General features: G+C 54.0%; 5 protein-coding genes across 5 annotated transcripts; 2 read left to right on the plus strand and 3 right to left on the minus strand.

The window, feature by feature from the left end:
• Positions 1-2,006: 2,006 nt before the first annotated feature.
• Positions 2,007-2,792, plus strand: K489DRAFT_299891 (uncharacterized protein; the record flags this gene model as incomplete). Its single annotated transcript, XM_033600393.1, has 1 exon — positions 2,007-2,792. A coding segment is annotated over one exon (786 nt), but the record flags the coding sequence as incomplete, so codon positions are not given.
• A 680-nt stretch (positions 2,793-3,472) lies between these two features.
• K489DRAFT_55795 (uncharacterized protein) lies at positions 3,473-3,985 on the minus strand. Its single transcript, XM_033608717.1, has one exon. The coding sequence runs from the start codon at positions 3,945-3,947 to the stop codon at positions 3,597-3,599; it is 351 nt and encodes a 116-aa protein (XP_033457460.1). The 5' UTR covers positions 3,948-3,985; the 3' UTR covers positions 3,473-3,596.
• Positions 3,986-4,162: 177 nt separating this feature from the next.
• On the plus strand, positions 4,163-6,121 carry K489DRAFT_383230 (Cut8-domain-containing protein). The gene is made up of 2 exons (XM_033605545.1): positions 4,163-4,649; positions 4,806-6,121. The coding sequence occupies exons 1-2, from the start codon at positions 4,571-4,573 to the stop codon at positions 5,714-5,716; spliced, it is 990 nt and encodes a 329-aa protein (XP_033457461.1). The 5' UTR covers positions 4,163-4,570; the 3' UTR covers positions 5,717-6,121.
• On the minus strand, positions 5,794-6,503 carry K489DRAFT_55829 (uncharacterized protein). Its single transcript, XM_033608718.1, has one exon. The coding sequence runs from the start codon at positions 6,337-6,339 to the stop codon at positions 5,872-5,874; it is 468 nt and encodes a 155-aa protein (XP_033457462.1). The 5' UTR covers positions 6,340-6,503; the 3' UTR covers positions 5,794-5,871.
• Positions 6,504-6,728: 225 nt separating this feature from the next.
• On the minus strand, positions 6,729-9,599 carry K489DRAFT_55845 (OPT superfamily oligopeptide transporter). The gene is made up of 4 exons (XM_033608719.1): positions 9,178-9,599; positions 8,350-9,090; positions 7,788-8,290; positions 6,729-7,714 (listed from the first exon to the last, which is right to left on the minus strand). Exons 1-4 carry the CDS (start codon positions 9,479-9,481, stop codon positions 6,827-6,829), a joined length of 2,436 nt encoding a protein of 811 aa, XP_033457463.1. The 5' UTR covers positions 9,482-9,599; the 3' UTR covers positions 6,729-6,826.
• Between the last annotated feature and the right edge of the window lie 1,628 nt (positions 9,600-11,227).

Raw genomic sequence — 11,227 nt, forward strand, 5'->3', positions numbered from 1 at the left:
CGGGTTATTTATTTTTTCGTGAAGGGCCGTCTGTTTACAGTATCTACCTCTCTCGACTGTTCACGATAAGACGAAGGATGGACGCAAACCTTGGAATCCATCGTCATGTCTTCCGGCACGTTCGGCTTGCTTGGAGGAGAAGAGGAGAGGAGGAGGATTTTTTGGCCAAGAGTGGGCGTCTCACCCATGTCAGCCATGATGACGTACGCCTCCCCGTTGTAACACTATCGTCATCCCTCATCCATTCAAATCATTCTCAGCATGTCAACCCCGATCCTTTATTGTTATAATAACCGCTGTGCGAATTTATTTATACATACACACACACACATACTCCAGCATTTGAAACACCGGCACGTATCAACCACGAGCGCATCTCCGCCAAATCACCGAACAACTCCTACTGCGATCTAGTGAAAATGCGGGAAAGAGATGAAGATCGTGTGTGAAAAGAAATTGCTAGATCCGAAACCAAGTTGCCGGACAGTAGCGGATCGGCGGGCACGTTGCGGAAGGTTTGGCTCCATCTCATCATCACAAATCAAATCAATCGCGCCCCTTCTCCCCTAGTGTGCAGCCGGTGGGTGCATGTACAGTGACGCCTGCCGCATGCACCTGCATTCGGTTCCGATGAGAGCGTCTCGTTACTTAATGTTTGATATGGTCGTCGTCGCCGTCGTCGCCGTCGCCTTTGAGTAAATTGTTCAAGAAACAAAAGACACAGCCCGGGACGTGAGTTGGATCATACCAAAGAAGGATCGAGTAGGATGGTGAGATACAGATACATATAAGCATCATCGTGGTCTTGTTGTTCACAGAGCAGGCTTCAAAACCGCTCGTATTCTCCCGTCGAGAAAATACTTCTAAGTGTCGTTTTCTCTAGCCATGACGTGGATTGGTGCACGCGGCGTAGTGACGGCCCATGTCCTTTCTAGTCCATCCATCTCATCATTTATAATTATTCCCATGCATTGGAGTGGCCCTATCGTATTAGAAAATGTGAGGGCAAAATATCAAAATCTCCTTGCAATTATACATGAACTGCTGCGGCTCAAAAAGTGGAGTCTGGTTCGAGATGTCGTCAGCCCAGTAGTTGGAATTCGCATGCGCCTAGATCATCATCACCACCACCTCCATCATCGTTCTCCTCAGAGTCCGGATATTTTGGGTGTAGGGCTACACTTACTTTTCCCACCAATACACACGCTGCGGGAGTAGGAGTGAACCTTCTCCCTCACACACATCTCCATCCACGACCCTTCTTTGCTCCCTCACACACTCTCATTAGGCCAACCTCAAATTTATTACTGTTGTAGACCGTCGGATTCCACTGGCCTGAATTGCACCGCTGCTGCTATCGTTCCCGCCTCATCATCCTCATCCTCACTCAACGGCGTGTGTGCAGGCGCGGTCAGAAGAAGTCTCACATCTCTGCTTGTGATTCAAGCCTGACAAGCCAGAGGCCGCAAATCTCCGATTTATCTGGGCACCATCGATATCATCAATCGTCAGCAGCAGCAGAAGCAGTGCGCGATCGTCCAAGCGACGCGCGGTCAAGATTCCGCCGAGCCAACCTCACTTCCTGCCAGCACTGGGTTCTATTCCAACCGTAGTTGCAATCAAGCCATCGTCGGACTCGTGTACATACAATCGCTGGGAATTTTTTCATTTGTCTTATTTTTACTGGACGACCATTTCCCTTTCTCGAAGAAAACTCAAACGCACATCAACGACCTCATGATCGGCTGAGACGAAGCCCATTGCGAGCGTTTTCTACCTTGTTCTCGAGAAAAAAGTACTTTCTCCTTCCGAGTTAAGACATTCAGACCAAGGAATCTTCAAAACGACAAAAACTCCACAATCGACGACCACAACTCGACGCTCGGGCTTTCCGTGAGCCAAACGTCTCATCCTCCATCATCATGAACGCTCAAGAAAAAGAGGACTCCTCCTCTCCTCACTCCCAACCTACTCACGACAGATCCACAACCTTCCGCTCCACCCTAAGCAAAGCCACCCTCCGCCGTGCCACCCGTCCCCGCCTAATCTGGTCCCTCATAACCAGCCTCCTCTTCCTCATCGCCTCCGGCGCCATCATCCTCGTCGAACTCGCCAACAACCGCGTGGGATTCCTCAACGGCCTCTACTTCATCTTCCTCGACGTCTCGGATATCGTCCCCGTCGCCGTGCCCGACGCCAGGCTCCTCAACAGCATCGCGCAGAGCCTCGGCCTGCACGACTTCTACTCCGTCGGACTCTGGGGCTTCTGCGAAGGCTACTTCGGCCAGGGCGTGACCGAATGCTCCGCCCCGCAAACCCTCTACTGGTTCAACCCCGTCGAGATCCTCCGGAGCCAACTCCTCGCGGGCGCCACCATCGCCCTGCCCTCCCAGGTCGACACCATCCTCTCGCTCATCCGCATCGCCTCCCAATGGGCCTTCGCCCTCTACCTCCTCGGCGCCATCCTCAGCGGCCTCCTGATCTTCCTCTCCCCGCTCAGCCTCTACACCCGCTGGGCGAGCCTGCCGCTCGTGATCGTCGGCTTCCTCGCCGCCGCCAGCCTGGTCGTGTCCGCGGGCATCTCCACCGCGCTGTTCGTCATCATGCAGGTGGCCATCACCTCCGTCACGCAGCTGAACATCCGCGCCAAGGTCGGCGTCGGCATGTTCGCCTGCATGTGGATCGGCGCCATCGCCGCCACCCTCGCCTGGATCATCCTCTTCTCCGGCTGCTGCTGTTGCGCCTCGAGACGGGATGTCCGCACCGGCCGGAAGAGGGGCGCCGGTAGGGCGAAGGGCCGCTGGGTCCATGACGATCTCGATGAGGCGGATTTGGAGTTGGAGGAGAAGAAGCGGGTGCATGAGCAACACCACCAGCAGCAGCAACGGAGGAGGGAAGAGGAGGAGGATGAAGATGTCCTGTTGAGGCAACGGACGAGGCCGTGAGTGGCTTACTCTCGCCTCATTGGGCCTCTACCGTCGTTCATGGTTTCCATGAACGCTCTTCCCTCTGCACTGCCCGTCTGTCCGTTTCTCTCATGGATGAGAGTGTATCGGGAATCCACATCCTAGGCAAGGACATTCCCGGCTCCCCTCCTCTCGTATTGAAAAAAATTGCAGGCGAATCTGGAAAGGGAGGGGTCAGAGCGTGTCCAATACCGTCTTTTTTATTTCTCTCTTATTGTCTAGCGTTTCTAGCGAGCGATGCCAAAAATGATAAACTGTGTCTTTCTTCTTTGTGAATCGATGTGTATTTCATGTTGTATTTCTCTTTCTGTGTTTTGACTGTGATGCAATCTCTCTCGTGTCCTCGGATCATCTCTGACTACCTACGCTGAGATAATTCGTATGAGCAACACAGGTATATTGATTCCCTTTCTTTCTTCGAGAAATGCATCGGAATGAGTTTACCACTGCTCCGATTATAAGAACACATAATACTGTATATATACCTAGGTATACAACAAATAAAATTCCAACTTCTCATCCACCAAGCTATCGCCGACTTTATGTGTAAGTCCACGGGAGTCTCCCTCCACCTACGAAGCCCACATACGAACATTATGTCCTTGTATCCACAAAGGTACCGTCCGACAGTCACGAGATTCCCACCCAGGGCCACGAGTGTCTCGGCAGACGGGCGAGAACCATCCGAGCCCGACTGCTGCCGTCCAACACGTGATGCCGCATGGCTGAAGTTCGGGCTTGCCAAGTCCGTCGCTTGATGCTTACGTACACGCCCCGTGGAAGCTTCCGAGCCCGAGGTTTGTCATTCTGAACTGAGGTCGCCACACCTGCCCCGAGCGCGGATGAATCGTGGGCGGCGGCGGCGGCGGTGGCGGCGATGGGCGGCAAATGTGGATGAGATGGTGAGACAGCAGAGGAGTAATAGGGAATCACGAATAGGACACTGGGCGATAGTAGAGTAGCCATGGATGATATGAACATGTGATCTTTCTCCCAGTACCGTGTATATACATACAGTAACGTACTGTATGTGGGTGCCTGAGGGAATATCAACGAGAGCATCGTCGGTTGTCGTCCATACTACCAAACACCACCACCACCACCACCACCTTTGCCCTCATTCGGAGTTAGCTCGTCGTCGGTCCACAAAGCAGAGAACTTCACACATCACGCTCCACCTGGACACACACTATCCAGTCCTACCAACACACACACACACACACACACACTCTCTCTCTCTCTCTCATATCCTCTCACAACTGTAACCCTCGCCGACTCACCAACCTCACCTCATATACTTGCGCACTCAACGACCATATATACGCAACCCGACGGCTTCATCCTCCGACCTTGCCGCCGCCGCCGCTCCATCTCGTGCCGCCACATATACACAGAGAAGACAACAACGACAACACCTGGCTGCAGGGATCGCTTCAGCATTCCACCACAGAGCTGCTGCTGTGCTCGTGGTGGACCCGACGATCTAGAGCACACCGTCTGCTCTCTGCCGCTGCTCGGCGTGTGCTCTTGCTCTCACACCAAACGCTGAGCTCTCGTCCTCCGCTCCGACCACCGACAGCCTGTGCTTTCCGCCGCGGTTCGCCATGAACACGATCATCTCACAACAACCACTGTCGGCTCCTCATCTGTTGGCGGAGGGCATCTTCTCACCCTCTCGTGCCGGTAAGCGCTTGGAATGAAACAAAGAAAACACCTTGGTGGTGGTGGTGGAAAGAACAGTCGGGACAGCTACCTATTGCTCGGCTTCTTCTCCGCTGGACCGATGGGTGCATCTTGCAGCAAGGAATAGGAAAAGACTGACACGATTGACTGCTATAGACACCAACTACACAACACACAGCATGGCTGCCTCAAATCGCAAGCGCAAAGCTTCCGAGGAGCCCTCCGATAACGAACGCATGTCCACATCCCCTTCCGTCTCGCCGTCCATATCCGGTCGTCTCCTCCCACATCCGCTCCACCGCAACATCAAACGCACCCGCACCGGCACCGGCGCCGTCGGCACCCCGCTCGCCTTACCACGCCTCCTCGAGACCCTCTCCGCCGACAGCATGCGGGAGCTCCTCCAAAACATCTGCGACCGCCACCCCTCCCTCCAATCCGAAATCGCCTCCATGGCCCCGCGACCGTCCGTCGACTCCGCCCTCACCGTCCTCTCGCGCTACGAGCAGTCCTTCCGGGAAGCCTTCCCGCTCGGCAACCGCCACACCTCCGACTACGCCTACAACCGCGTGCGCACCCACCTCCTCGCGCTGATCGACGCCGTCCGCGAATTCACCCCGCACTTCCTCCCGCCCCACGAGACCCAAGACAGCCTCTCCCTCGCCTACCTCGACGCCGTCACCCACATGATCCACCGGCTGCCGGACTGGGACACCTTCCAACACCGCCGCCACAAGAACGAAGCCTACGACGAGATCGCTCAGGCCTGGGCCAGCGTCCTCCGCGCCGCCGCCAAGCGCGCGGGCGGCTTCCACCTGTCCTTCGGCGGCTGGGACCAGAAACTCCTCGACCACAGCCGCTCCTCCGCCGGCAAGATGGAGGCCGCCGCGCAGGAGCTCAAACTCGCGCAAGGCCTCCACCATCATATGGCCGCGGGACAGGGTATGAACACGTCGTCTTCGTCGTCGGCGGACGCAAGCGTCGGGGACGAACGCGCGAGCATCCGGCAGCAGCTCTTTTCGGGGACGTATGGGCACGGGCTGGGCGTGGGACAGGGGCGGTGGTGATTTTCATCTTCGTTTTTCGTTTTTCGTTTCTGTCGCTTTCCCCCGTCTGGGTTTGGGAAGATCGAAAGAAGAGCATTGCGGAATTGAATCGAAATGCAATGCAATGCATCTGGCATCTACCTCTCATTCATTCGTTCATCCATCCATTCATTCATTCATGCATCGCTCCCTGTGAGAAGACTGCTCACGCCCCTGGGATGCGAGGAGACACGACGGCTGCCTTTTGCGCCAAAGGCAGAGAACTGCTGCCGTGAGGTAGAGAGAAGGAAAGAAGGAGAGAAGAACTTCGATCGGTTGGTTTTGGGAGAGAAAGAAAAAAAATCAGAAGAGAGCTTCACCCTTGAAAGGAAGCAAAACACACACATATGTTGTCTCTCCCTTGTTCTTCTCCGATGGGCAAAAAAACGTCCCGAGAAGCCGCGGATCGCCCTCCCATCCCCCTCTTCGCCTTTCTTCCTCGGAAGTTCCCCGATGACGACGTGGGAATTCAGGGGCAACAGCCGAAAAGAAGAGAAATATGAAGAGAAAGAAAAAGAAACATCCGGAAATTTTTCCGAAGGCGGAAGAAGAGAGCAATGGGGAGAATGCTGGAGTTGGGAATGGGACACTGGAAATGAAATCATGTTTTGCGTTGTTTTTGCATTTCCTTTTTTTCCTTGTCTTGTCTTTTCTTTTCACGTTCGTGTTTCGTTTGAGGCAGAACAAGATGCGAGAGGGAGAATGAGGAGAGAGAAGAGGGAGAGAACGTTTTTGCTATTCCCTTGTCTCCTTATATCTTCGTCTCGGCGGCGCTGGTAGCCTTTGGGAATGAACACAGAGGGTGTTTCTGTTCGAAAGTGGGGAATTTGCCCCGTTTGCAAAGAGAGGTGTCATGTCATGATCGGGCGGACAGATTTCGATTCCTCTCGTAGTCATCAGTGGGACGGTGACGGCAGCAAAGGGGGAACGGCCAATGAAAATTGCAATTCAAGTCGTTCACAAAAGAAGGAAGAAGAAACCATGCTGTGGAAAGGGGTTTCGTGACATTCACTGTGATGAAATTCGAACCTCTCCGTCTGATCATACCACATCCCTCTTCGTCTCTCGGGGACAAGTGCCACGGCTACCCTTTCAACTGGCATAATCCGCCAACGCGTTCGCCGCGTTGATCATACAGTAGTCGTTGTTATGCAAACCCGCATCCGGCGTCCCCGCCCAGGTGGGAAACGGCACGGCCTTGCCGGAGCCGCCGAACACCGCAAACGTCAAGATGAAGACCAACACCTGCGTGCCCCCATCCAGCGCCGCGGAGACGAGGTAGTTCCACTTGACAAACGCCTGCGGGTGGTACTTCCGGAGGTAGAACTGCGAGAAATACGCTACGATGAAGAACGACGTCAGGCTGGAATTGATCCCCACGAACAGATTGCCCATGAACCACAGGATGATCGAGGTGTTGATGTAAGCGAACCCGCCCCAGTTGGTCATCTTGTGCCCGAAGTAGAACGGTAAAGGGCAGAGGAATCCCAGCAGGAAGGAGAGCGTCACCCATTGGTACCGTCCGCCGACGGCGTAGAGGTCGTGGGCCAGGGAGAAGGAGATGGCGAGGGAGTTGAAGCTTTGCACGTTCTGGCCGGACCAGATGTTGCTGCCTTGGATGGCGGTGAGGAGGGGCGCTTGGTTGGCGACGATTTCGATCATCATGACCCAATTGAAGATCGCTCCGATCAGGCAACCGGCGACTTGCACGAGGAAGGTGCATTTCGGGGGCAGATGGGCGTATTGGGCGAGCTTCATGTCCTTGCCGAGGAGTTGCGCCTGTTGGAGCGTGTTGTAGGTGTAGCAGGTGAAGTAGAAGTTGGCGAGCGGTCTCCCGGGGAACATGAACCCCGCCAGCATCTGGCAGATGGGTTGCGTGTTGAATTGGAAACCCGTCAGACCCATCTGGGCGCCGAGGAAGAGGGTGAAGACGGTGGTGATGAGGGTGGCGATGATGAAACCCCACCAAGGAAGGGTCGACTATCGGAAGGAGACACGGTCAGTCGCGTAATCCCTCTCCGCGCCGAGTATTTCGAATCGACACAAAACTTACTTTCATAGCGTACAGACAGCCCAGACCGACTGCAAAAGCGATGATGAAGACAAGGCCCCACCACCAATTGGGACATTCTTCGTAACCGTTTTTCAGCATGAGCTTGTAATGAGGGTCAATGTCAGGGTCGTCCAACTTGCGCGCCATGCGTGCACTTTCATCACGCTTCCAGAACTTCCAAGTGTCGGCTCGACCGAGGGATTTGATGTTCTCCAGTGAGATGAAAGCCCAGCCGCTCTTGAGGTCGTCGTAGTTCCACAGGTACATGTGAACCAGGGCGGCGGTGATTCCGGCGTTGGAGGTGATCAGGTACATGAGGTAGGTGACGGTTAGGTAAGGCAAGCTTTCCGCGGCCAGCTTCGATTCATCAATCTCAAAGTCGTCATTCAGGATGCGAGTTTGGTCGTAAAGGACGTAGCTGGTTCCGTTGGAGCTGCCGTTGAAAAGAAGTTGAGACATGAATGGGAACTTCTGTGCTTCGTAGAGGTTGCCATAGAATGCACCTGTGGAGGGACTGTAAGCTCATCGTTCCATCAGAGGATGGGGTTCTAGTGCGTCTTACCCATGAAAAGGATGTAGCACCCGATGATTCCAAGCATTTGGTTGAACGTGGTCTGCAGCGGGTACCAAAGTGGCGACCAGAGACCGGCGATGAAGTTCCAATCGAAACAGATGTTCAAAAAACCCAACCCTTCATTTCCAGAAGCACCACCGAAAAGATAGGTGAAGGTTAAATTGTTCTGATCGGCGAGACAAAACACCGAGACACCCGTCATGACGACAAAAATGTACTCCGGGAAGACCTCCCAGACGAAAATCGCCGCGAAGACAATATAGAATATTTTCAGCCGCTTCTTGGTCTCGCCCTTGTCTCGATGCAAAGTCTCGAGGAGTGTTGCCACGGGCAGATTGATCGGCCAAATCATCTTGGTAGGATATACGAGGACATCTCGCAGCATACCAGCGATGCCGAAGCCAAACATCTGTGACGACATTGTGATGAAGATTCCCGCCACTCGACTGGGATATCCACCGTAGAAAAGCTGCTGCGCGGCTAGAACTTCGGTGGAGGCAGCGGCTTGTGCAGCAGCCGAAGCCATGATCGTAATGGCCGCGTGCTCCTTTCCGTTGAACGGCCCCGGGTTGAGATATTTGAGGAAACCTCTGCGAGGAATGGCAAAGGCCATGAATTCGCCGAGAACATAACCGATGACGGTCAAGAAGACCACCGAGACATAGATGGTTTGAGGCTTGAAGTAGAAGATCTCCTGCAGCACGGCGCCGAAGATGGAGAGACCCGTGCCTAAATAGTCGTGTCAGTAAGGGATACACTTGAGGCAGGATCTCATGACCGATATCAACATAGGCTTCCAAAGAAAGCGAGGCTCACCCAGGAAGAAAAGTCGGAACGTGTACGGGCTCTGAGTCGGGTCGTCGTCGACGTGAATGACCTGAGTGACGAGATCTTTTGCTGTCTCGGCTTGCTTGACGTTGGCAAACTCGTCACTCCGTTGGTCATAGTCGGGCAGATGGTCGGACACGTCCTCTTTGACATCATAAATGCCAGCGTCCTTCCCACTGAGGTCATTCAGTTCGTACGATTTCTTATCGGAGGCCGCTGCGCCATGTAAAGAGGGCTCAATGCTGGCATGGTTGTCGGTATCATGACGGTTGAATCCTGGTCGCGACGCCATGATCGATGAGATAAAACCCGGCGGGCAGGACCTCACAAAACAGCGAGGCTAAGGGTGAGGGACATCACGAAAGGAGAGTGAGTCGCAGGCGCAGCAGAGATGTTATAGTATCATCGAGTCGATGTTCATTTATCCGAGAGATCATCATGTTGCATATCGCGCACTCCATTTCCCGGCCACAGTTCGGCGTACATTCATTTCTGGACGACACGCGATAAGGCGCATGGACGCAGTATCATGGATGTTGCATTGAGGTCCAACCTAAACAGGGGATCGCGCGGGGTCGGGAGCAAGACAGTGACGGGACAACACCAGGTCACGCAAGCGGCACAGGCGATGCGACGTCGTGGTTTGCCGAAGCAAGCGACGTTCATCGAAGTATCGGTGCAGCGCCCCGAGCTGTTTGTCAGGCCGACATGCGGTGTGATGTATGTGATTCGCCGGGTGAATGTCGATCCTCTCTTTCGTCCCGTCCATAACAGCGGAGAACGAGCTGCTTCTAGCTAGATTCTGAACGAAAGCTTATCTACGGTCGCGCGAGCTTGATAATGCTTGACGTGCGCCTTCTGGTAAAATCATCAAGTAATGACGGCGGCACATAGTCACTCGCCCAGGGTTGTGATGGCGGACGAGTGGAGGAGACGGCATCCGGAACGGCACATTTGACGCGCGTCGAAGGAGACCCAAGAGGAATGAATGTTTAGCCAGCATCAGCCGCGCCACGTGAACGCCGTCGTCTTCGATAGTGTGATTTGTCGCAGCTGCGAAATGCATCCAATGTCATGCAGCAGAGTGCGAATACGTTCGGAGCGTACGCAGCATACGAAGCGAAGATGGGACAAAGACAGGGATGGATGCAGATCAGCATGCATCCCAGTGGCACAGAAACGCAGACCTGCAGCTCGGTCTTCACGCAATCAAGGGATCGGCGAACATGGAAGACGGAGCATGAGTCACTAAGATGGGAATGCGATACGTGCTTCGTAGGATCAAAGGATGATAGGAGGCCGGCCTTATTGTTCTCACTGTGAGATGGCCGTGTGATCGAGGGCTTATCTGCACCTGCACTTTCTGGTCTAGCAAATCGAATCCTACCCACTGTGACCTTGGTAGCGCCACAGATTCGTATCCTCTTCCATCATGCCGTTTGTGCCGATTTCAGCTCCTGGCTGTTTTCGGATACTAGAATCCGTCTGCGAGGAGAGCTTCGAGAAGGATCACGAGCGAGAGAGTTGCTTACAGCCCGTGAGACGAACAAATCGGCCGAATCTGCACGCCCAGGTGGTCATGAGAATATTCTTTGTCCTCGTAATCCAAGCGCATGTGTTTCAGAAGCCTCAGGCAGGCTCCACCGACATCATTCATCGCCTAATAAACTGCAACAAGGTGCTTACTGCGTCGTTTAGAACGATGCTTGTCATGACTACGTTTCGCCGCAGCTCACCACCAGATGTCATAGTTATGCATCTATTCGATCTAGATCGAGAATCACCAGACGGCAGCATTTTCTCGAACCATGTGGTGTTCATCATATTGGCTGTGTCAATCGAAGATGCAGTACTCGCGGGGAATTAGGCGATCCTGCATTGTAGATATATGTCCCATGCCGTCACACTTGTCCTCTCAAGCACGTGCGGTTACCGATCTCGTCCCTGAAACAATAGTAAACATGCGACTTCACCTGGACAAAATACATCATCATTCCCGAGGTTGATGTTGCCCGTTTGGGAATACACGCTAACCCTA

The sequence above is a fragment of the Dissoconium aciculare genome (assembly GCF_010015565.1).
Source record: "Dissoconium aciculare CBS 342.82 unplaced genomic scaffold K489scaffold_11, whole genome shotgun sequence".
Taxonomy (NCBI): Eukaryota; Fungi; Ascomycota; class Dothideomycetes; order Mycosphaerellales; family Dissoconiaceae; genus Dissoconium; species Dissoconium aciculare.